A 26,842-nucleotide genomic window follows, 5' to 3' on the forward strand; every position below is an offset into this window, starting at 1 on the left:
ACATATACAGCACTCTGGGAATTATCACATAGATGTTGACTGAGGAAGAGACACCAGAATCAAAAGTTGCTTTTTACTGATGCTGTTCCTCTGAGACAAGCTGTAACTGTGGACACACCTGTGAGTCAAACTTTGCAAGACAGACAGATACAAGAGTTTGTGTGTGAATGAAAAGAAAACCAGTTCAATCAATAGACATTATATACTGTATACTCATAGGCTACCTGTTTCCCTGCACAACACAAATCTGATCAGCCAATCAGATGCTGGCAGCTCAGCATATTTAGCCATACGGACATGATGTCAAGATGTCCTGCTGATCTTCAAACGAGCATGAGAATATGGAAGAAATGTGATTTGAGTGACTTTGAACATGGCGGGGTTGTTTGCCCTTTAGTGCAAACTGAGCATCATTAAATGCCACATGCATGAGTATTGTTACTGTGTCCATCCTTTTATGAACACAGTGTACCGATCTTCTGATGGCTGTTTCCAACAGGATAATGCACCATGTCACAAAGCAACAACCTGAAACTAACAAGGTGTGCCTAATAAAATGTCCAATTTCCTGAAGTCTACACATCTATATGCCTGTGAAGGTTCTCAGTCATCCATGTCATCGTAGTCAAAGGAGCTTGCAAAGAAAAGCGTCTGGACTTCTTTAAGTTGCTTGAAGACGTTTCACCTCTCATCCGAGAAGCTTCTTCAGTTCTAAGGTCAAATGGTGGGAAGTCCCAGATTTAAACCTAGTGGGAGTATCCCCCCACAGAGGGACAAAAGGACCCCCTGATGATCCTCTAATCGCCTGAGCCAAGGTGTGAAACTGGGTGTGGGTCCCAATCAGCCAGGGTTTCGGGTGAGCTCATTGTGAAACCTGGCCCCACCTAATCATGCGAATTCCTGAGATCAGATGGCCAAGGATGTGAGTGGGCGTTAAGGCATCTGGATTATAGATGGCAGAGAGTTGGTGTCGTAAACCACCGCCTCTGTTCAAAGATGGTCGCTCACAGTGGACATAGATGGCTTCTTTCACTCCTCTTTCAAACCATCTGTCCTCTCTGTCCAAAATGTGAACATTGGCATCCTCGAAAGAGTGTCCTTTATCCTTAAGATGCAGATGGACAGCTGAGTCTTGTCCTGTGGAGGTGGCTCTTCTATGTTGTGCCATGCGCTTGTGAAGTGGCTGTTTGGTCTCTCCGATGTAGAGCTCTGGGCATTCCTCGCTGCACTGTACAGCATACACCACATTGTTAAGTCTGTGTTTTGGAGTTTTGTCTTTCGGGTGAACCAGTTTTTGTCTGAGCGTGTTGCTGGGTCTGAAATGCACCGGGATGTCATGCTTGGAGAATCATCTCCAACTCAGCCGCAGCTTCATCTGTGACTAGCGGAACTTTCAAACAGCCGGTCTCTGCATTAAATGGGTCGACGAGGAACGTAATCTGTGGCCTTTTCAATTGTAGATCATGGAACCGGGTCACAAAGCGTTCGTGCAAGTTTTCAATCAGCGTTGCATATCTGGCTCTTTGCTTACTCAGGGCAGCGCTGGCGACTTGCCCGCTGGCTTTTAGCAGAGTGGAAAAATGCATTAAATCTCCCTTTTGAATATGTGTCTTGAACAGCTTCAGTTTGTTGACAAACACAAAAAACACACTTTGCACCAGGTCAGGCAGCATTTTTAACTTACCCTGCAGGGTCAGGTTCAGTCTGTCCAAGTGACACAGCATGTCGACCAAAAAGGCCAGATCCATAATCCACTTGAGGTCCGAGAGCTCGGGATAGTCCTTGTCCTTCTCTTCCATAAACAGTTTCACGGCATCCAAAAGCTCAAAGAAGCGAGAGAGTACCTGGCCTTTTGACAGCCACCTCACAGTGCAGTGCAGCGGCAGGTCACCTGGAAGCCCTTGGTCCAGCTCAGCGATGAGATTCTTGAATTGCCTGTGGTTAAGCGCATGTGTGCGGATATAGTTGACGATTTCCATCACAGGCTTCATGACGTTACCTAAATTCAATGATTTAGACACGAGTTGCTCCATGTGGATGATGCAGTGGAAATTCCAAAAGTCAGGAATAGTTTGGTCAGCTTTGCACAGCCCACAAGCCCGTTCACAGATCCCATCATGGCTGGTGCTCCATCCATGGCTATTGCATTTAATTTCGTTATGGGCAGATTTGCTTTTTCAAATGCAGCCCTCGCGGTTTCTTTCACATCTATGCCACGGGTTCAATATCCAGGAGTTTTTCCTTGATCACACAATCGTTTGACACAGACCGTGCAAATATTGCCAACTGAGGCTTGTCTTGTATAACACAACTCTCATCCAATGCCACACCAAAATACTCACATGCTTGAAGGTCAGAGTGTAACTGTGATTCAATAGCCGTGTTAATGTCCGATATTCTGTGTTCAACAGTTGGACGTCTGATACCATGCGTTTTAATTTGTCGTTTTCAGGAGACAAGATTTCAACAACGTCACTGAGGCATTTTTTAATGAACTCCCCTTCACTGTATGGCTTTTTAGCCCGTGCAAAGTTCCAAGCCAGCTGATAGGATGCGAGCGTTATGGTCTCTGACCGCTTGGTATATTTTTGGAAAAATTGTATCTGCTTTTCTGCCTGACTTTTCAAAGTGGCCAACTCGTGCTTGCGAAGTTCAGTCCCTTTTGGAAATTCCTGGTCGATGTTAGCATGGAGTGAGCTGAAGTGGCGCTGAAGATTTGAAGCTTTGAAATGCGCTAATGACGTCTGATATATAAGGCAGAATGGCTTGCCATTGCGTTCAACAAAAAAATAGAAACTCTCTGTTAAAAACGTCCTGTGTTCATCTTCATATTGTCTTTTTGCTGTGCATTTTTTCCTGCCATTTTAAGGGCCAACTTGCTCCTACTGGGAAACTTTGCGGTATTTTCATCTCACACACATGCGCATTTGATGAAAATACCATATTGAACTCAAGTGATGCAAACGTGCACATTTTAAAACAACAACACAAAAAAAAAAACACAAAACACAAACACAAACTTTGATATGAACGTAAGAGCCGCATGAAACCAGGCAAAGAGCCGCACGCGGCTCGAGAGCTGCCGGTTGGCCACCCCTGGTATAAAGTATAAAGACACCTTTTTGGTTAATTGTTGAAATTCTTCAAGATGAAACATACGATGGACCCAACAACATGCAGACATTATGAGGTTGGCGAAGGATTCATTAGCTTTGCTAATGATTTCTATTTTTCCTTTTTTTATGCTTTTAACTTTCCCTCACACAACTTCTAACTGAACTCTAGTGGTCATAAAATATTAAAGTGTCCGCAATAGCCTGTCTTTCTTTCACACTAGTTATAACTCTTGGACTACCTGCTTCCCATTCGTCCCTTATATAATCCTTAGTCCCTTAATTACTTAATCCCACATAATCCTTTCATGGCGAGAAAGGCATTTCTTTCTGTGTTAATTCATGAAGCTGAAAAAGTGAACTGAAAAAGTAATGCTCTTTTCACAATACCTCTTGAAAGCAGCCTGTCCTTCGAACCTAGAGTTTAGCCTGCTATTGTCCCAGCTGCCGTAGTCAGAGTTTTATAAGAGACAGATACAGAGGCCAAAATAGCAGCACAGCGGTGAATGGCTAGTGTGAAGGGATTAATCAGAAAAAGACAGTTTAATAATTTCTAAACTAGAAAAGTGGGGTGCAGCTGTGTTTTCTAGCAAGCATTGAACTTCTCTTATGCAAATAAATAAATAAATATATATATAAATAAATGGTGGCTCCACCGCCATAAGAGGTGAAACAAAGCAATACACACCAGAGTGGAAAGAGAGAGCGAGAGATGCAACAATGAAGCGGGAGAATAATGGGAGTGTGGAGAGAAGATTCTTGTGCTTGTAGAAATATCCAGAGTGGTCTTTTTTTGACAGTGGGTTAAGAGGCTATTGCTAAGCCACAGACATATTTATTTTTTCATTCACTCTCCTTCCATTGTTGTCCTAGCGGGACAGATGGAGTGGAGTCTTTTGGAGTCCAATCCAGTTCTGTCGTCCTTTTCCTCTTTCATGCAGCTGTTTGTCATCTTACTGACAGTTGCCTGCCACACAATGTGCCGAACCTCTAACAACACTAAAGCTAATCCAATAGTGCATTTCATTTCTATTTTCACTGCAGCTAGATGCAAGGGAACCTTACATAGCAGAGATGTGGCGAGAATGTCCTTATCCTTCTCAGCGCGGCTTAGCTCGTGCTTGAGAGATGATGTGGCTTCAGTCGCTGCCTTCTACCCTCCGTCTTTTCCCAGTTTAAAATGTGATCACTCTTGAAGAAAGCAGCCTCTTTCTGCTCTGCAGGAGGTGGAACAAACATCACCCATTTAAAGAGTCTTAGTTGAGGACTGGATTTTTTTTTCTTTTATGGAGACAGCGCGTGGCAGAGGAAGCATGTGTGTGCTGTTGTGGAAAGAGGTGGGCACCATAATTGGATCTGAGGTGTGGTCAAACAGTTTTACAAATAGGCAGGTTTTAACAAAAAGTTTGTAACACCAACAAATGACTATGTGAACGATTTCACAAAGATCTGCGTATTTTTCACTGAGGCCGTTTTGTTTTTTTATTTTAAAATCCAATTTGTATATATTCAAATATTCAAATCAAATGTTCCTGAAACGAGCAAGCATGGGGGGGATGAAAGCCTGCAGAAAACCATGAACTTCAACAGAAAGAAAAAAGACCTGGATTTAGTCATGTTACGAATAAATCACCTTAAATGTCATTTGTAATGGTTGTATACTGTATAACAGAACATTTTGGCAGGACGAGCAACACAAATCGCCCCCCACCGTTCTCATGTTTAGGGTAGGTTAGGCAAGGTTAAATTGCATATCCCCCAGATATCCACACTAACTCTTCTTATTTAATGATGCGGAGGAGGATGGCTTACTTTACAGAAGTGCTAGTTTGGATCTGTCAGGTGTATTTTCACACTAAATTTTAGGAGGAAGGTCACATATAAGAATGTGTTATTATTATTTTCTGGAAGACGTTGCACAGGACAGGAGGAAATCTGACTGCGGACTGATCTCAAGGAGCCGGACTTTTGTTGTAATGTTTTAAATGAGTAGACGTTCCCCTTTTTCAAGGTCTTACAAAGTTTTTCTTCGGATATTGTGTCCTTTTTTAAAGCCCTTTTACACTGACCAGTGAATCATTCAAGTATTAAGTAAAAGGTCCTAACTCAAAGGATGAACCTGTTAATGATATGCGATACTGCAAATTTTTGTATTGATTGAATACCAAGTATTGAAGGCCAGTATTACCAATACAAATACTAATAGTTTTTAACTTATAAAGTCAATTTATGTAGCAGAGGGAAGTGTCATGATTTCTGAGATGAATCATTATCAATTTTCTGAATTCTAATCACAGTTTATTGACCACTGAATCACTGTGATTTTTACTTTCCATAGGAATCAGTTAACACCATAAAACAAGCCTTTCAGCCTTTTCTGTATTTGAAACTGGGTTTTTTTTGGAGATGTGGAATGTAAATGTGTCTGTCGCTAAAGCACTTTGGACCAACTTCAGTTGTTTAAATGGGCTGTGTATGTAATAATGAAACAGACCTGACAGTCAACACAAAAAGGTTATTATATTCAAACATTTTTCATAGCTCATGTTTAATTTCCAATAAAATAATGTATGAATTGTACCACATTTCAGTGGGCAGAATATATTATCTGAATGTCTGAATATAGTCTAAAGATAATTGGTCTGCTAATGTAGCAAGTATGACGACCAATAACACTTTAACATTAACTAATGCTGAAGCTCCAACATCAGTCATGATTGAAGCTTTACTATCACCAATATATAGGCTACCTGGTTATTCTTTGCCTCTCTGAAAGACTGTGACAGCAGGCTCTGGGTCCGTCTGAGGGATTTACTTCCTCCTCTCTTCAATTCTTTCAGTGCTTGTTCTCTTTTTAGTGGTCCTTTATGTCTTTATATAAGTCGGTGGTGTTGCCACAGTAGTGAATTTCCTTCCAACACACATTGCAGTTTGCAGTTATTTAATGTAATGGTGTAAAGTGCTTCAACACGATGCTTGCATTCAAAGAAGAACTTTGAACATCCTTCAAGAAGCCTGGAGAACTATTCATTAAGACTACTATGAAGAAAAGTGTGACTGTTTATCTTTTAGAACTGTTCCTTCTTAAGTCAGTAAAATAAAGACTTGCTTTTATTCTGTTAATGTTGTGAATCTTTGAGTAAAGAAGGGAAAGTACAGTTCCTTCTGATTAAAAGGGTTGTATGAGACTATCTAAATACTTCTAAATACTACTGATTTATGTTTCCTGCTTACTTGTAAGGCCAATAGAAATAGAAAATAATGGCCTCTGAATTATTGTGGGGCTAAGTAAAATTTTGATAAGCTTGATTAAAAAATGCAATGTAATTTTCATCTACTATATGCAAATGAATATTAAATGCAAATCCTAGTTGATATAATTAAAGGAAAAGGTTAATTTTAGCATTGCTCAGTAGAATTTGTCCACTGGAACCAGTTGTAAATGCCAAATAGCCAATGTACAACTAGCCAATGTACTCTAGTATTGGGTACTGTGGATTTATTGGCCCACGTGGCACCACAGTTTGTTTCCATGGCAGAAGGATGTGGTTCTTGCCTTATGTGTGTCATGTGAGTATCTGTAACTCACAACTGAATTGATTTAAAGGTTGCAGAGGCCTGAAGCCTACCCTTGCTGCAATAGTTTAAGAGGTGGGGGACAGCCGGACAGGTTGCCAGTCTGTAAAGAGCGTTAGTTTGAAGCTGAAATTCTTAATGTGTATAATAACCCAAGTTAAGGAAGGGACGGAGAAGGTGCCAGTGTTGTGAAAAACTATGAACTGGAAATGACAATCCACATATTCTCAGGTTGCTTTTGTGTTTTACACCAGTGTGTGCGCGACAACAAGTGTACATGATCCATCTGCACACGAGGCCTCTCGTTCTCCATCGCTGTGTATTTGTGGAGGAAGGTGAACGAGCCCCACCCACAGTGAAAGTCAGGAGCATCGAAGCAGTGGAACAAGAAATTACAGCAGAATGACTTCCGTCTTATAAAACTGAAGCTTTCTACACAGCAGACACGATTCCTCTCTTGGTTAGTAGTTATTTTAGTGCATTCTCGGGTCTGTCTTTTCATCCTCCATTTCTCTTTACTGTTCTTGAATGTTGCGATGGAGCATCTCCCAGCTGTTAACTGTTATGTTACCTGCACTTTTGATTAAAGCCGCAAGTAAGAGGGATCGCATTTAATAGAGGTCCATTCTCCCTGCACTCATCATTGCTCCCAGTGGTCGTTGATAAATCAATATGCAGGACATTTTTACTGGTATAGCACCCAGCTCTGTCTACAAAGTTATGAATATAAATATACATTTGTCTTTACGTGTGCTTTTGCATTAAATTTGAAATATAAAAGTTGTATAACTTACAGCTCAAAGCTTTACATTACTTTGCATGTATATATGATTTATGTCATTTCAAGTGACTTTATGGCTTTGAGTATTTAAGGTCCAGCTAAAAATAAAAATAATAATAATAACAGTAATAATAACTCTCTCATAATTACAGAAATAACTTACAAATTCAATGTTTTGTCATCCCAGGATGCCAGGACGTAAATTACTGCCTGTCAGAAAACACTGGCAATGGCAATATTAGACTCGGAGAGGTAACGGTCCTCTTCTAAAAAGGGAACAAGGTCCACATTTGGTAGCTGGAGGGCTGTTGGTGAAATAAGTCACCAGTTAGTCAGCCAAGAGCCATTGATTTGTGTCCAGTTTGGGAGCATTGTGCTTTCCCCTTTCCGTTTCACTTGCTTTTTGCTTTGGTTTTCACTCACTGGTCTTATTAAGCACAAAACAAAAACAAAAAGAGACCTACTTGGTTACAATTAGGACAAGATTGTGGTTTGTGGTGAAATGCTCCATTTAACAACATTATCCCTGCAAATTAAATAACGACACTAACCCAGTATGTTAAATTTGACGCCACAGGGTCTTTCATATTTGTAACATGCACGTCACCAGTGCCAAAATCCAGTGTGTATCAGTGTGTGTTTGTAAGTTGGCAGTGGCTTTAGAAAAAACAAAAAACAGCTGCATATGAGTCCCCGGAAATGTTTTGCTTGAAATTTCTTTGGTTAATTTATAGGATCCACTGCTTGCCCACTGCATACTTTCTTTCCACTATTTTCAACCACACACACACATATGTTTCTTTCATATGTTCATAAATAGTATTAGTAATGTATGAAGCATATGGTTCCTTCAGTCTTGTAGGATCTCTATGTCCTAATTAGACAGCTTAATTTATTTTGACATGATTACTTTTGTCTATTTAGAACATACAGTAATTATCAAGGCTTTCTGGTGGTCGATACTTAATAATAAGGGAATTCACCCAATGTTTTCCAACTTAAGTTGCAATATAGGAAACTTGTGAACAGATGCATGTATGAATGCATACTCATAGCACCATCAAAGAAAAAGGAGTGGCTGCATAAAGTACTTTATTTTCTCATTTTTAGATACGGTTCACCGTGCCCACCCCTCCCAGACTCGCCCACAAGAGACTTCCATTAATTCAGCACAACCCTCTCAAGGCTTCATCAATGTTAATCAGAGCTAAACATAACATTAGATTCATTTCAGCTGTTTTGAAAAAGGCTCGAAGGCATGCATATACATGCATGGCTACGGGATGTTTGTTTGTGTGAAAGTGTGTGCAGTCGAGAGGCTTTGATAAAATCAGTGCTCGAAGGGGGGGCAAGAACATTACATGCACTTATAAACTTTACGTCAAGTTATGCGGTGCTGTTAACACTGTTATCACGCGAGCAGCTGTTACATCCAGAGAAGCCTGCTGCTACTGCTTATTCTCACATTTAGATATATTCATTTCCTCTAAGAAAATTAATATGAGCCGAAGCTAGCACCCATTGTGGATTATCATCAATGTAATGTATCAAATATTTTTTTTCATGTTATATCTACATGAATATTTTCTATTTATGATAAATATGTATTTTTGAATGCATTTTGGATTTTTATTTTTTAAAAAGTTTTTTTCTTTCACTTTTCTACAGTTTATGATTATATTAAGTAAAGAAAACAGCTTTGAAAATCAGTGGCAATGGGTCTGATGGAGCGATAGATTCCAGTTTTTAAATTGTGATTCAAATAGCCATAAATACATACAGAGGAGAGGCATAAGTGAGTGTCTACAGCCTCCTTAAAAGCACTGAGGCTCTGTCATGGTTTGGGTCTACAGTTGAGCAACTGGTGTTGGATATCACGTCAAAATTGATTAACTTATTTACACAGAGAAGTATAGATATTGATCCAGCATGGAATGCTATCTGATTGGCAAAAGTGACATTTTAGCATAACAATCATCCGAAACACACTGCCAATGCAATAACAGCATATCTGGAGAACACACAATGAAACACTATCAGTCATGAATACATGTATACATGTCACCCAACAAAATGCATCCTCACCTGCAACACCAAGCTTTGGTCAAAGTTGTAGGCACTGGGCCGACCTTCCAGTGTGGAGAAAGCCACGTTTCCTCCAGTGAGGGGCGAGATATCGCTGAACTCGTCTGTACATAAAGCAGTCCTTTCATCCTCCCCTGGGCGAATGTAACCTTTAGCGTCTCTCTCGTAGGTCTTTCGACAAGAAGCGCTGTAATACTGGTAAGGTAACCAGGGCCCATCGTTTTCTGTACGCTTGTAGATGGCAAAGCTCTCTGGTCGACTGGTGTAGAATTTCAGTCGTATGTAGGTTATCTCAAAGGATTTCCCTGTGAAAAACAAATAAAATATGAATTAAAAGGTCTAAATGAGTACAGACAATTTCAGATTTAATTTGTGAAAAAGAAAAAAGCAATCACTGCAACTAATAGCTCGAACACAATTGAGGAGATGCAACCAGATTTTTCATTTGACTTGCTGTTGAGGATTTAGCAAATCTGCTCGTCTTGTGCTGTATTTGTTGCATCGTAAATGAAGAAATACAAAGTGTTGGTTCAAAATACATCAACTAGATCAGCGGTCCCCAACCTTTTTTGCACCACAGCCCGGTTTAATGTCAGACAATATTTTCACGGACAGGCCTTTAAGGTGTCGCAGAAAAATACAACAAAATAAAATGATTCAACCCAGACAAAAACAAAAACAATAATAAACATGAATTCACTGTCTAATTGTGTAACTTTACTCCCGAAAAGGCCCTTTAATGCTCTCTGGTTGCTATGGTAACATATAAATATTTCTTTCAAAATAAGACACACAACTACAACACGGAAGAAGACCAAGGGAAACTGAGTTAACGATAAAAACCCTGAAAGCCATAAATTTTACACCCGAGCCTCAACTCTCGCACCTCGGTACCAAACAACTCACAGACTGGTACCGGTCCATGGCCCGGGGGCTGGGTACCGCTGACCTAGATACATTTGTGATGGTATGAGAGGAAGAGGTTATAAAAGGATGCCACTAACAGTTGCCCACCGGTTTGCATGCCAGAGTCAGGAGGGGATATTTTTCTTTACAGCACTTCCTGTTTAGACAACTGCAGTAGGGAGGTCAGTGATTAATGCTATAGCTCTTGTCCTAATATAGAAAGCTGACATCTTCTTCCTGAATCAATGCTTCTTTTTGATTGAGGGGTGTTATTACCCCCACTGTTTACTCATTGTTGACAGTTCAAACAATAACCTTGGAGCCATATCGTGGGGGATTAACTGGGTAGACACAAAATGAAGTCATATTGAGACCAGAATGAGAAGAAGCATGTAGAAACTCTCTTAACAGTCTTCTTCAGTGCACTCTGGGGTATTTTTTCTACATCATTAGATACTAAGTCTCAATCGCTCTGCACATTCGTGGAGGGGTGCTATCCGCTGGTACAGCCGTAATGACATCTGTTGCTATTTTTCTGCCAAGTCAGAGCTAGGCATCTTTGTCTCTTGTCTCTGCAGAAATCTCTAATGGTATCATTCCTTTGGGATCTCTAAGATCATTTAGCTTTCATTTACTCACTGCGTGAGGTGAGCTCCGCCCTGCTGGGACTCAGGCAAGAGACATAAAAGATGCACAATATGAAGCAATTGTTGGATATCCCCTGTGATGAAATGTAGACTAATTGCAAATGATATTTGTATGTTTTTATGCTTAATGTTTAATGATTCATGATCCATATTCACTCAGGAGTGCATTAAAATATTCATTAGTTTATGTGGGCACAGCAAAGGGATTTTTTAGTTGTTGAACTTAATTTAGCAAAGTAACATATAACAAAAGAATACCTGTACACTGTGTACAATGGTGAAATGCATCCAAATAAGTAGCATTCTTACACTTCAGGAATGTAAAATGAACATCTAATCCTTTTTATGAATAATGTACAATTATATTTTACTCTCACGAAAAACTCTAAAAGTTATACAATATTAAGTGGTCAAAGAAGTGTATTAAAAATCATACTCCCTGAAAGTAGTGTTGTAGATATGTACTACTTGTAACTTAATACCAAGAGGGACGCTATTGAGCACTGAGCACGGCCGGTAAAACAGCTTTCTTTGACTTTACAGAGCAGATCTAGAATCATGTGCATTAAAGATCCAGCCTAAGCTTTCAATGTTTTCTCCAGATATACAAACGCACCGCTGATATTTTGGCAATGTTTATTGAGAATAAGCGTCGTATGCTGGAGAAGTTCAATGTCTGACTTGTTCTGACTCATCCATGTCAACTTGACACAGCTACTCTCATCTGCCCAGACTAAACCCAACACAAGCACTGTAGACTGTTTACATTCTGTTTAATCTCCGAGCGGAGATTTTTGAAATCAACAATCAAATATGGGAGTGGATTTGTCCTCTGATCACGCTATATCTCAGAGTTTGAGACCAATTCTTACTCTGTGACAGGATTACGTCTCCTATGTGAGCCGATGCTCAGGCTGTGAAGGCGTCCCACCGAATGAGGCAGACTTTTATCGTTGTTTTACATCAGAAACAGGATGTTGCTTTTCTTTCACTGCGCTGAATGAGAACCAGCTGCAGACATCAGTGGGTGCTGTTAGAATGTGTGTGTGTGTGTGTGTGTGTGTGTGTGTGTGTGTGTGTGTGTGTGTGTGTGTGTGTGTGTGTGTGTGTGTGTGTGTTTGTTTGTGTGGCTCATCCAGTCTTTGTGGGAAAAAACCTGACCCCAATTCCTTACCAGCAAACTGCCTGGCATTTTTTTTTCTTTTCCACCCCTTCTTCCTCATTATGTTTTGTTTACTCCCCTTGAAGCAGCCCGACTCCCCCTTTCCTCTTAACTCTTCCACAGACCCGCTCTGACCTGGCTGCAGTGTGTGTCCCTGCGTCCTACTGCTGTGTTTATCATCGCCGCATTTGCCTGCGTTCCCTTCGGAGAGCGCTTGTTTTGTTTGGAGAGGCAAAGGGAAACAGTGATGTCTAAAGAACCCCCCGCCAACTACCCAGATGGATCACACAGTTTTCATGTGAACCAAAAGTATGCCACGCATACAAAATTTAGGGATATTCAGTTACATAAAAGTGTGTGATGTGAAAACTTAGACATCATTCACTTAGGAATACGGTGTCAGGATGGAAGCATCAAAGCCGCCGGGTATAGGAAAACAAAGTTGGCAGATAGGGCAGTGGGAGCAAAGGTCAGTTCAGTCTCAGGGAGACAGACTTGTAGGTGCTGGAATAGTTAGAAGAATAACAAACTCTCCAATAACAAAGAAAATACCTTTGCAGCAGCTGGAGCACTGCCACCTTTTTCCAGAAAAAGAACTAGCCAGAAAATATAAACAACAAAGCCTCAAAGCACAGTCAGACATCTGCTTGCTATTGGAAATCAATACTCTCCATTTGATTGAGGTACTTCCTGTTTTCAGAGCACGTGATGTAACCGCTCATCTGTGCGCTGACATTTTCAACTTCTCTCATCATTTTTGTCCTTGTCTCTTTTTTCTTTGAAACACATCTTTCTGACAGGGAGGACTCATCTTCCCTCTACTGCATAGGTAGGGGAAGATTGGGGGATAAAGAAAATGTATGAAATGTATGTGTGAACAAGTAAAAGCCTTCCCTGAATGCTATCAGCCCAAATAAACCCCTGCTACAAAGATACTATAGATACATGTTACAGACTATACACACTGAGAATATAGTTGGATAGATTTTACTCAAGTTCAGAAAAAAATCCATGCATTCCTCTTTTTACCAAGTGTACCAAAGCCCTCACTCCCAGGCAGGCTAGGGCAGGCAAGTGGACACTGGCAGGCACTTCTCCAATAAACTTGTAACCCCAAACTGAGAATGCAGTCAAGCTATCTCCATTATAAAATATTTGATCTGCTGCTCAACCTCTGTATTTATTCTATTTGTTTATTGATAATATAGATAGCCTTCCAGTAGCTGTACATTAAAGCAATACATTATAAAATAGTAGGGCACAAACCAGTAGGTGAGGGCTTAGGGAATGTTTTAATAAGGTATTGTGTCAGAGTGAACTAACTCTGTTATGTAAACATATTTCTGGGAATACGTCTCTCAAGGTTATTGAGAAGAATATTTAGAATATTTAAATCAAACATGAAAACTGATTTATTAACATTTGCAACAATCAAATTACATGTTTAACACAAAACAGAGCATGTCTACGAGAGGCCAAACGGAGTGCAACTTAAGAAAACACCAGCAATAAGAAAAACGCTGCAAAAGCACACAAAACAAAACAGAAATGGGAAAAACGACAACGGAAATAGGAAAAAAACACAAGGGAAGTGTTTCTGGGGAGACAATAACCCGACGGACCAGTTGCAGGAACCCCAAACATGGTAGGCATGATTTATCATGATTCATATAATACTGATGACGTATTTTTAGGCTAAAAGTTAGGCTAATACGCTTTCATCTTTTCTTTCCTCACAAAACCGATAGAACCTCCAGTTCTTTTAAGTGTCTCCCAGTGCAATTCTTAGCATATTTTGGTTCCTGCAACTGGTCCGTCAGGTTATTGTCTCCCCAGAAACACTTCCCTTGTGCTTTTGAAAATCAGTTTCTGTTTTTCCTATTTCCTTTTTGTTTTTTCCTATTTCCGTTGTCGTTTTTCCTATTTCTGTTTTAGTTTTTCCTATTTCCGTTGTCGTTTTTCCTATTTCTGTTTTATTTTTTCCTATTTCCGTTGTCGTTTTTCTTACTTCTGTTATGTTTTGTGTGCTTTTGCAGCGTTTTTCTTATTGCTTGTGTTTTCTTAAGTTGCAGTCCGTTTGGCCTCTCAGGGCCACTGTACATGCAGTGTTGCGAACTTAGCGACTTTGTCGCTATATTTAGTGAGTTTTCAGACCCCCTTAGCGACAAATCTGGCAACTTTTTCTGGTGTTATTGGAGACTTATTTATCTTTTGCATTGTTATTAATAAACAGAGAAATTAAAATCTACAAACCCAATGTCGGATATAACAGAAAAAAGAAAAAAGCACTTGCTTGTCATTTTGTTGGAACAAAAGAGGCATTTGAATAAATTCCACCATTTGCTTCTTTGAATGAAGTTTGTTTTATAAAAATAAAACCCAGAGGAGATTTCTTGCAATGCCATTCTACTGAAATTGGCAACAATGTAATTAGAGTGTTTTTGTGAGATAGTTCCCATTTAATTTGAGTGAACTGAGTGGAACTGCAAAAATAATCATTTACACCTGCTTTTAACCCCAAAATAGCACTTTTGTCAACATCAGCACATAATAAAAAAATCAACAAAGACGTGAAAAAAAACCAATTGTTTTTTTCCCTACTTTTAGCATCTAAAAAGTATCAACTTTTCCTAAAGTTGACTTTGTGAAGTATGAGTTTCAGTTGCTAGGTATAGCTTAACTGGAATACAGACAGATCTCATTTTAGCATTCAGGACCATTGTCATTTTCAGAACTATTGTTAGCTGTGTAGGCTGATTTGTTGTGGGTGTGCTGTCTTGTTAACAACCTGCCTATGGCATAATATAGGAAGAAGACACTGCTGACTTCTCTTCATTTGGGAAAAAACAATTTTGTGTGTTTGGACTGTTTCTGTATTTTTTGCAGGCAGAATAAAGCCAAAAGAGGGGAGATCGGGAAATTTCTCTGTTCAGACTTTGAATCAAATGTGCTTAATATAATGCTCTGCATAAAAAGTAATTAAAATGACATCAGTGTTAAAATCGACGTTATAAGAAATAAGCTAAATATTTTTCCCGGGTATGTCAAATACATATATGAACCATCTTGGTGATAAGAGACCTTTAATTGCAGAAAGGCACACAAGCCCAGCTCAAAAAAATAAATGGAACGGGGAAAATAATTGCATAAAAAGATTTGTATTAATGCGTTTTAACAGTAATCGCCACATTTTAATTCAGTTATAGTGCCAAATGTGCTGTGCTGCTTATTTCAGCAGTTTTGCACAGCATGGTAATGGGATAATGATGTTAATGGCTGGAGTGAGAAATGTCAAATGTGTTCACAGTGCACAAAATGTGCGTCAGAGGCATTTTTTCAGGGGGAAAGAGGACACAAAGAAGGCAATTTAAAACAAAAACAAAACAAAAAAAAATGATTTAACTTGTGTGTCTGATTTGCAGAAAAAGTCCCAGGTAATGCAAATTAATTTACCTTCCTGACAAATATCTATTGCCTTCCAAATATGATTCATGTAAATGCCTCGCTAACTTCCCGTGTCCCTCTTCTTGTTATTCTTATTATTATAAGCTACTTATTGCCTACAGTTTCTCTAAAAAACACATGATGGCTTCAGTTTCATTCATAGTCAGTTCTATATCTGCAAAACTGTGAATTTAACCTGTAGCAGAAGATTAATGCTAATTTGTAATGACACCATGTGAAAGTGTGGATGTCAAGTTTAAAAAAAAAAGGTTAGATAACAGTCTGATTTGTTTTTAATGCTATCTATGAAGGCTCTGTGATGTGGTGCTATCAAAGTTTGATTCTGGGCCAAATCATATTCTTAAAATAAGTTGAGTGGCAGCCAGAATTGAATGGGTTCATACTCCATGACAGCATGTGGGCTAAATTAACGATACTGTGAGCCTGAAGACCGTTACTTGGTGCCTGTTTATGCATGTCAGATGCAACTGGTTATCTTCATGTAAAATCCCACCAAATTCTCAGACACGCTCTTGTGAAAGTGTCCTCACTGAAATACCAGAAGTCTAAGCTATGTCTGGGCCAAAGTGTTAACCTCAGAGTCAAGGCGGCATAACAAAAATCATGTGTTCTGCAGCACATCTGTGTTGGATTAAAGATTTCTCCATCAAAGGCCTCACAATACACAGAATAATGCATGAAGATATGGGTGTCCAGAAACCTAAAAAGCTGATGGTATCAAATTTCAGTGTGCAAAAAAAAAACAACATGTACTGTATTTCTGTGAGATTCACACCAGACTGGAGTCTATCTGAGCCTCTACAGACTGCAGGTCTGTAGAGGCTCAGATCATCAAAACAACAAATGCAGTCCCGTATTATAAACATATTTATACACAACATTAGTATAACAGAGACTATAAGTGAACTCTAGACATAGCTATTAGACCAAAGTAACGTAAAGACAGATATTTAAATTAAGTGTTCAGGATGTGTGCTCTTACCGAGGTGAAGGGTGAGGTTCACGGAGTTGGGATATTGGATACGAAAGTACATGGACTGACTTTGCCACCATGTGGGCTCCTCATTCCGGTGGAAGTCTGTCAGGAGGCTGGTATTGTGGCTTAGGTATGGATCTGAGGCATCACAGATGTGGCATGAACGAGTTGACCCTGTCTGCATGCAGTAGTCCTCAGGTGGAGAACCACACACATTGGAAGCCACCACCGTGCGACTGAAGGCAATATTCTCAAACTTGGGCATACAGCTGCTTGGCACACCCTCCTCATCATAGCAGGAGTCCATAGCAGCCCAAACAAAAAGGTGTAAGTGCAGATGAAGGGAGAGCAGAAGGGCAAGGACAAGAGGTCTCACAGTAAATGATGTATCCATGTCTACAGCAGTTACATTTACACTCCACAATCAAACATCCACACTATGTTTTGACAAAGTGATCCATACACATGAAGACCCTGATTTGAGAAAACAATCCAAGAATAGGAAATAGGTCCAGCTCAAAAGTTTCTTTGTCTGTTCTTTGTGGTGTGCCTCTGTTAGATCTCCCACATATGTTCTCCCTCTGTGGAGTGGAAGTTTATGCAGGAACTTCTCACATCGGGAGCAGCATGAGGCAGAGGAGGGACAGGGGTGGGGGCTTGAGGATCAAACGGTTCATATAACTTCTCCACCTGCTGGTCGATAGACACATTACACCATGACCAGCTTTAGATTTTGAGTGGATATGAGTGAAAAAATATCATCTGAAAGGAAGACACATTCAACATCCATTTAAATATTGCAGCACCGAGGTTTTTCCACCACCGAGTAAAAAACGTAACTGGCAGTTGGCCCCACAGCGGGGCGTTGTGATAAATGCTGACTGTAGTGATTCACAGTGGAAGACCGAAGGTGCTGAAACTGTCTGGAAAATTTCAGCCGGCACGGGTCATCTTCATAAAAGGATGTTGCTCAGGGGAGTTCTGCGACCTAAAGGGGCAATTTATTTAAAAAAATGGAGAAGTGAAAGAGCTACACTGCTTTTTCTGCAGGATCCTCTCGAGACCCAGCTGTTATGAAGAGTGAAAAGTGGTTTGCGTATCTTTGTAATTCACGCTGACTGCTCAGGCTCCTATAAAACATCCATCAGCGTTTGATGTCACTTAACCAGCAACCTCGAGGCCGATAGCTGATAACTCAACAACTCTGTTGTCTTGTCCAAAGACAATCACATGAACCACAAGAGCTAAAATACAAAACTTTAGTCCTCACACCAGTGGGTGACGTCACCCACTCTTGCATACTGCAAAGCCTTGTATTAACAGTCTACATCCTATGAAGTTGCCTAGATAGCTATAAGAAGATAATGCGTGATATCTTTGCTCTTAACACTAACTTGAATCATCAATGTTCAATTTTCCGAAGGGATTGCAATTGAGGTACAACATAAGTACCCAGCAAAGAAATGTATGTTTTAGTTATTATTATTATTATTATTATTAGAAACCTACAGAGAAGGACGTGGTAGATTTTCATCACTTTCTTTGCTGTTACTAATTGGATCATTTGCTGAGGTTTGTACATACTTGACCTGTGGGAAGATCTGTGAGAACCTGAAAAAAGGTTGTAGAATAGCCAAGGCCAGAGATGACCCACACAGACACTTGAGAGGCATACTCATCTCCAAGATCACAATGTGCAGATTTCAAGCAGGTGTTGTTGGTGAGTCAGACATAAACATGTGACTAGTGTGTTTCCACTGTATGGCTGATATTGCTCTCAAACCTCTACAGACACCTATGTGTAAACTGTGATTCCAGTCAGTGGCTGTACTCAAACTATCTAACCAACTGTTCTGCTCCATTACTCAGTTTTGTCTAACCTAGATTTCTATATGTATGCAGTTTTAGTTTATGTACAGAATAGAATAGATACATCGGACATAGACCAGTTAGTGGACATCAACAGGAGATTTCATTGCATTGATTCACCATCAAACTAACAACATAGATAAATCTAAATCTAAAGTCATAAAATCTAAAAATGCATCTGAGATATAAACATGAAAGAATAGAACTCAGGTGTCTATATGCTATGTCTGGCAAATGAAAAACTGTACAGGATCTTCAAAATAAATTTAGCAGCAAAACACAACTCTACATCACCATTTCAGGCATGCTGTGCTGCCCTAAATATACAGCCATTTATAACAGTCAATGAGCAGGTACAGAAATGTGTATATATGGAGAAAGAGGAGAAGAGGAATGGTTGCTGCGGGTTATAGAGTTAGTTTTATGAATGCAATTAAATTATTATTTGTAATTTCAGTTTAAATATATATCTTATACAATACAAACTGTATATGCTATAGTACACAGTACATAAAACTATCACGGATACAAAAATGTCATGGATGGTTCCATTATGGCAACATTTTTCGATTTTATTTTCAAGAGAAGCTGTCAATGTGCGTGAAAATTTCAAAATAAACTCTGCGGGATCCTCAGGTTTATTTAAATGCTCAGAATGATGCTCTACAGGCTGTCATCTCGCTAACCGGAGCCTCAAATGGGAATGGCCAAGACCCACGACTGACAAGTGCAACAAGTGTTTGTGGAGAGACGCAATCAAATAATGCATAATGGCATATCCTCTGCTCTAATCCTCTTTCTGTCAATGACTTTACTAATTCTGAATTCCATTTGAAGTGTGGAACAATCATCTGGAAGCCGGTGAAGGATTAAAGTGACACGACTGTTAAAATCATGAAAGGATAAATGTTGACATGGGAGTCTTTGAAATCAAGAAGAAGATGGATAAAAAGACAACAAAAGGAAAGTGCCATTAGCATGAAACAGAGCGAGACAGGTAGCGTCTACAGATGTGCTTAGATTCTGTACATTTACGGTCCCTGTGGAATTTATGGCAATGTCTTCCCCCATGTCGTTGTGATTGCCTTGATTTATCGAGGCTCTGTCAGTACCCAGGCGAGGACGTTGTAAAAGGGACCGCATCAATTTGCAGTGAAATCCTCGGCAAGAAAGTAAGCCCGGCTTCAAATCTGCTCGAATTCACGTGGATCAGCCATGTAATGAAGAAACTAGCACCTCTGCACACAGACAATAAATTCATCGAGGCACAGTAGTTCACCGTCACTGATGAGTATGAGAAAAGACAACTTTTTCAGGGGATACAAGTATATCTAAATTAACTTACAATATGCACCGAGAGGAGTGTTTGAACCAAACAAGAAAGGCAGATGTGTGAAACTGTTGTGCTACAGCAGAAACCCATACGGTAGCGCAGGGATACAAATGAGTTTGCCTGTGTAGTTCTGTTGAATCTGGATGATACTCCACATTCATTTGCAGAGAACAATCTTTTTCCTTTACCACATTTGGCATGCTTGAGAATGAAAGTCTTTTAAAACAATCAGCCAACCGAGTCTTATTCTTGACTTCAAAATTGTGGCGACAATTTCAGATGGCTGAACAAACTCAGCGTGTGGCCTGCGCAAACTTGGCATAAAGTCTGCAAAGCACCTGAGGGAATACTATTGCCTGGGACCCCCTGCTGCTTTGTAACCATTCAGACAAGTCTACCTCAAGCTTTCCTGTGACACGGAGGGGAAAAAAAAAGAAAAGACAGACCGCGCTTGCAGCATACGGTATTCTACTTGTCAAAATCACTCAGCTGAGTTCATTCAAACAATTTCAATTTGAAAGTTCCACGTCAATTACAAGCGGGAGGATGCAAATACAGGCATGTACATTGTGTACACAGCCTTTATGACTTTCTTTTTCTCTGTGTCAGTGTGACAGCTGCATCACCAAGGAACTGCCTTAGAAAACACTCTCTTGTCACTTCCATTCCGGGTCCCGAAAAGCCAGATATCACAAAGATATGATGTAAGCTGACACATCTGGATGGCTTGGATAAGTTTTAGCTGTCATCTGTCATATCAGAGTCCCTTTGAATCCATGGCTAAGCTGCTGATTGGACAAAACGTTTGAATGTCATCAGATAGGCGACGCCCTTTCTGAGAGTGAATTTGGACAGACTGTGAATTTCAAACAGAATATGTATTAAATGACATTATTGCCAATCTGTTCAAACAACTGACAGATTTTCTTCTCATCTTTTTTTGCCGTCTCTGCTTTAACTCCTTCTGTTTTTGCCAGTGCTTTCCCTCATCCCATGTAATACAGTACTTCAAACTCCACTTTGCCCTCCTACATTATCTACTCCTCCTATTCTCTGTGCATCATTCTCACCTCCCCCTCTCTCAGTGCCACAGATCCTTTAGCCCCCACCTGCCACCCACCTCTTTCATGCTGCAGATTGGTGCAGCTGGCTGTCATGATGTGAGGCTTGCTGCACCGACACTAGCAGGTATGGCCTCCTTTTTATGATGACACAATGTTGTAGTGATGAGTTACGCTTTCAAACAGTGATTTGATGTCACAGCTGTCAGCGCTTCACTTAGCAATGCAGGAGCTGGCTGCCATATCCCCGCAGGGAATGTGTTATCTGAAAAACTAATGAGCGCTGCACATCATCACAAAAAATTTCCTGACATTACACGCGTTTAAGAAAGTCCTTTCCCAGCCTGACAAAAATATATTACCTTTGCGGTATGCATAACAGGGCTGTTTATATGGCATGAAGTTTGGTTAACAATACTGTGACCCAAACAGATAAATGTGGGAAGTTGAACTTAATGTATTGTTTTGCAATTTTTACCATATTTTTTTTCAACATGATTAATTATCTTTCCTGTGGCACAGGAATACAAACAGTCGCAGCAACATAAACTGTCTCATCTGTGCAATGTGCTGCGTGCAACTATAACATTTAACATTTGGCAACTTAGCTTGTAACACAAAGGCGGAAACCCTGCATAGGGAAAAGCAGGAGTACCTGGAGAGAATCCACACAAACACGGGGGGAACATGCAAACTCCACACACACAGGCCCCGGTAAGGTGGTGGAGTTGAACTCAGGACCTTCTTGCTGCAAGGCAACAATGCTAACCACCAATAATAAATTAAATTTCAATATTGGCATTGCCATTAAGTTTAGGCACAGTGAGCCATATTGTTACGACAACATGGAGATGAAAAGTGTAGGTCATGGAGTTGGTCTAATGATGTGACACTCAGCTGACAGCTACCAGCTAGACTGTGCTGGCATAATGTAACTCGATGTGGCAACACCCCTGAATCTAATAGGTTGGTTAGTACATATTAATTTTAAAGATATTAACTGCTTGGTTGGTGCCTCATGGCATTGCTTCCCGTCATGGCATGGGAGTATTTGCTTATTAATAAAACACATCCTACAGCCTGCACATGAAAGTCAGAATTTATGAGTTCCCAGTTGAAATTTCAACTGGAATGTCCCCTTTAGTCAGAATTCTAACTCTGAAAATTGGAATAGCCCCATCAAACCTTACTTAACAATCCAAGATAGTGGCACTTCAAGTAACTACTAGTAAAACTGTAACTTGCAATTCATACTACATAGTACATGCAGTGTTGTCTTGAAGTTACAGAAATGCTCTTCGTGTTAGACTGGTACAGCGCAGACATGGCGTTCGTGGCCTGTGTGAAGGCACATCAAATGTAGCAGACTTTAATTTATACTTAAGGTGATGGAGTGGATTTCATTCAGTCTTCAAAATAATTTCAATTGATAAGTTGTGAAAAAAATATTCCACAGAGTGAATAATCATAGACCGTTTCATTTAACGGCCTGTAAACATGTTTATGTCTGTTTTAAATTTGGAAGTCTGCGGGGACCAGAGATGGACAGTAACGCGTTACTGTAATCCGATTACCTTTTTCAAGTAACGAGTAGAGTAAGGGATTATTATTGCAAAAACGGTAATTAGATTACTGTTACTTTCCCGTAGGAACGCTGCGTTACTGCGTTACTAAAACCATGATTTTTTTGCAAGAATGTCTCATGACAGTGAGGTAAGCCAGTGCAACATCTGTGACAACAGCTGTGTGCAGATCAACAATGGATAATATATCGAATGCGGCATGCAGCGTTTAAAGCGTGGAAGTACTGACCTTACTTTGAGTTTGATTCCACAAAAAGGGACAAAAACATTAGCGTCCATTGTGGTGGGAAGAAAACTTCTTTTTACAGCGAAAAAAACCCCCTAAACTTCCAAGCAAGCACCGAGTGCGCTACCACGTAATGGGAAATTCACAGAGAAACTCGCGGATTCTTCCACTGACCGCTGCGGCACACCTGCACCAGGGTAAACCTCCGCCTACCCCACTCCTGCTTTACAGGTGAAAATAGAGCAACAGGACCGCTAGTCTTTGATTTTATTTATTTTCTGCTGTGTTTTACTTGCATCTATTTGAAAGACTGAGTGTAAACACAAAAAATATTTTATTTTATGTGCTGGAATGTGCAGAAAAAAGGTTTAAATGTTAAACAAATGTCTTCCAGTCAGAGAATGTTGCATATTGTGGCGAGCTCAGAAGAGGAGACGGAGGTGTCGTTTGGTCTTGCTTCCGTGAGCTAGCCAGGGAGCACAGCCGTTTATTAACAATTCCAGAAAACACTGCCGCTAGCTAATGCTCAGCGCGGCCACAGCACAGCGAAAAAAAACAACAACAACACAGGGCGCCCTCTGACCCTGGAAGGACACACCGTCGCAGCGAGAGGGCGTCACCTGTCACTATGGCAACATAAACAAAACATCACTGTACAAACAGAACCCCGAACAGCCCCGACCCGCTACATAGCCCCCACCTAAGGGGTCAGTCGTCCCCGACCCATTACCCCACACAAAGTCCTGCAAATGTTCAGGTGCCTTCTTTTGGCGCACCGGCCGGTCACGACCGGCGGGGGAAAAGTCACTCGGGTCAGAACATGGGGTGCCACCATCATCCCCTGCTCCGGCGTCTGCTCCGGCGTCTGCTGGAGCGAGCGGTCGGTACAGTGAGAGCCTGTCCCGGTGCAACACCACCACACGCCCCGGGCCCGGCATGCGGATACGGTACACCACGTCTGTTAGCCGCTCCACAACCTCTGCCGGCCCTTGCCAGTGACTGCAGAGTTTGGGGGACACTCCTCTCTTGCGAACCGGGCACTACACCCAAACCTTGTCGCCAGGCATGAAAACCCCCCCTCGGCACTTGGTGTCGTAGGCTCTTTTCTGTCGTACTCCGGCGCTGGCCTGGGCCTGGCGGGTGTAGTCATGAACCACCTGCAGCCGCTCCCTGAGCCTCCTGTAGTAGTCCATCTCTGGCCCACCATCAATCTCCGGCTCGGGGGGGGACCCGAACACCAGATCCACAGGCGTCCGGAGCTCCCATCCAAACATCAGAGCGGCAGGTGTGCACTGGCTGGACTCCTGCACCGCAGTCCGATACGACCAAAGGACCAGGGGCAGATGTCGGTCCCAATCTCGCTGGTGTTGGCTGGTGAGAATGGCTAGCTGGGTGGCCAGCGTGCGGTTGAAGCGCTCAACCAAGCCATCGCTTTGTGGGTGGAGCGGTGTGGTTCTCGTTTTCTCCACCCCCAGTCGCCGGCAGATCTCCCCAAAGACCTTCGATTCAAAGTTACGCCCCTGGTCACTGTGGAGCTCAGCCGGGACCCCAAAACGGGTGAACATCTCCTCCACCAGCTTCTCAGCCGTCGTCGTTGCGCTCTGGTCCGGCACCGCGTAGGCCTCTGGCCACTTCGTGAAATAGTCCATAGCCACCAACACATACCGGTTCCCTGACTCTGTGACGGGGAAAGGCCCCAGGACGTCCACTCCCACTCTTTCCATTGGGGCCCCCACCAGGTACTGCTGAAGGGGGGCAGTGTAGCGTTGAGTTGGGCCCTTCTGTGCTGTGCAGGTGTCACAGCAGTGCACATGAAGTTCCACATCCCGTCGACAGCCAGGCCAGTAGAACCGTCCCCTGAGGCGGCGGAGAGTTTTGGCGTTCCCATAGTGTCCTGCCCCCACCAAGCCGTGGACCAGCTCAAGCACCTGCGACCGCAGCGACCGAGGCACCAACAGCTGCAGGAGATCTCTGCCCTGACCGGGGGCCCGCCATCTCCGGTACAGGCCATCGTGGGTCTCCAGATTGTTGTGCTGGGAGTAGTAGGCCTTCACTTCGGGCTCCTGTCCCGACACCCCCGTCCAGGCAGGGCGTTGCGCCGCCTCCAGCCAGGCCCCCACCTGAACCAACGTCGCGTTGGCCTCCTGCTCCCGCTTCAGCTGCTGCGTTGTCAATGGGAGCCACCCCCTTCCGCCGGCTGTGGCCTGAGCACTAGCCACTCCCAGCACCTCCTGGGCCCGCTCTTCCTGTCGCAGGCAGTAGCGGCACTCGACGGCTACGCAGGGCCGTCTGGAGAGGGCATCAGCGTTGTCATGCTGTCGACCTGGCCGATGCTGGATCTCGAAGTCATAGCCCTGAAGGACCTCCAGCCAGCGGGCCACCTGCCCTTCTGCGTGTTTGAAGTTCAGGAGCCAAGTCAGAGATGCATGGTCAGTGCGCAGGAGGAACCGGCAGCCGTGCAGATATGGCTGGAAGTGCCGCGCCGCTAGCACTATGGCCAGCAGCTCCCGCCGGGTCACGCAGTAGTTCCTCTCGGCTCGCCCCAAGGCACGACTGAAGTACGCCACCACCCGTTCTCCAGCCTCGTCCTGCTGGGAAAGGACCGCCCCGACCCCTACATTGCTAGCATCAGTGTCCACAATGAAAGGTTGCCGGGCGTCGGGGTAGGCCAGGACTGGGGCTCTGGTGAGGGCCTCCTTCAGCTGTGCAAAAGCCGCAGCACAGGCATCCCCCCAGCCAAACAGCTGTCCTTTGTCAGTCAGGCGGTGGAGGGGGCTGGCCATTGTCGCAAACCCTTTGATGAACCAACGGTAGTAGGAGGCTAGGCCCAGGAAGCTCGGCAGTTCTTGGACGTTCGAGGGAGTCGGCCAGTCCCGGACCACAGCCACTTTCGCGGGGTCAGTGGCGACACCTCGAGCGCTGATCACATGGCCCAAGAACGTGGTCTCTCTCGCCAACAGCCGGCATTTCGCAGGGTTGAGCCACAGCCCCGCTCGTCGGATGGCACTCAAGACCTCGCTCAGGTGAGACAGTGCACTGTCGAAGTCGCCACCATGCACCAACAGGTCATCCAGGTACACAACGCAGCGGCTACGAGGGATATCCACGAGCACCCTCTCCATCAACCTCTCAAACGTCGCTGGCGCATTGCAAAGACCAAATGGCATGACCCTGAACTGCCACAGCCCCTGTCCAATGGTGAATGCAGTCTTAGGCCTTGCGTCGGGGCTAGCTCCACCTGCCAGTAACCGCTGCGTAGGTCGAGGGAGCTGAATCAACTGGAGCCGGTAACGTAATCTAGGGCCTCGTCGATCTGCGGCAGCGGGTACGAGTCCTTCTTGGTGACTGCATTGAGGCGGCGAAAATCCACGCAGAACCTCGGGCTGCCATCCTTCTTCCCCACCAGAACCATGGGTGCCACCCATGGGCTATTGGACGGCTCAATCACCCCAGCCGCAACCATCTCACGGATCTTCTCCTCCGCTACCTGCCGTTTTGAGAGGGGCAGCCGGTGTGGGCGCAGACGGATAGGCTGAGCAGAGCCGGTGTCGATGGTGTGCTGGACCAGACTCGTCTGCCTACAGTCTTTGTCACTGGCGGCAAAGATGTCCACATTCTCGTCCAGGAGGCACCTCAACCGCTGGCGCTGGTCGACGTTGAGGCCTACGCAACTGCGCTGCCAAAGGTCATCGACAGCCTCGATGGTGTCGGTCGAAGGAGGTTTGTCGGGCTGAAAGGCTGAGGCTGAGGCGAGTGGAGATCTGGCGACTGGGGGTGGAGATGACCCAGAGCCACCGGCATCCGAAATCTGCTGAGCAGCAGCTGCCTGACGCCTGTCTCGTCTGGTCCCCGCTCCCTGCTTTTGGCCGTGATGGAGGGCAAAAGTCTCTGCGCCAAGAGTGACAGCTAGCTTTGCGGTGCCGACGCAGACCCCCCAGCGGCTCAGCAGATCCAGGCCAATGATGCACTGGTCTTGAATGTCGGCGAGCCAGAAGTCGTGCACCAGCTCTAGATCCTTCACTCGGATCCGCAACGGTTTCTTCCCCCACATAACAGTTT

The 26,842-nt window shown here is 42.9% G+C and overlaps 1 protein-coding gene across 1 annotated transcript in view; it reads right to left on the minus strand.

Moving 5' to 3' along the window:
• lamc3 (laminin, gamma 3) overlaps positions 1 to 17,287 on the minus strand; it is a 177,628-nt gene extending 160,341 nt beyond the window's left edge. Inside the window, exons 1-2 of the mRNA XM_085414267.1 lie at positions 16,718 to 17,287; positions 9,556 to 9,860 (exon numbers count right to left, since the gene is read on the minus strand). Coding sequence (XP_085270393.1) covers positions 9,556 to 9,860; positions 16,718 to 17,105 — 693 coding nt within the window. The 5' untranslated portion in view covers positions 17,106 to 17,287. The remainder of the gene's footprint in view (positions 1 to 9,555; positions 9,861 to 16,717) is intronic.
• Positions 17,288 to 26,842: the final 9,555 nt, after the last annotated feature.

Source organism: Rhamphochromis longiceps, linkage group LG7, assembly GCF_057381845.1.
Source record: "Rhamphochromis longiceps isolate RC_006_pf linkage group LG7, R_longiceps_female_GT1.1, whole genome shotgun sequence".
Taxonomy (NCBI): domain Eukaryota; kingdom Metazoa; phylum Chordata; class Actinopteri; order Cichliformes; family Cichlidae; genus Rhamphochromis; species Rhamphochromis longiceps.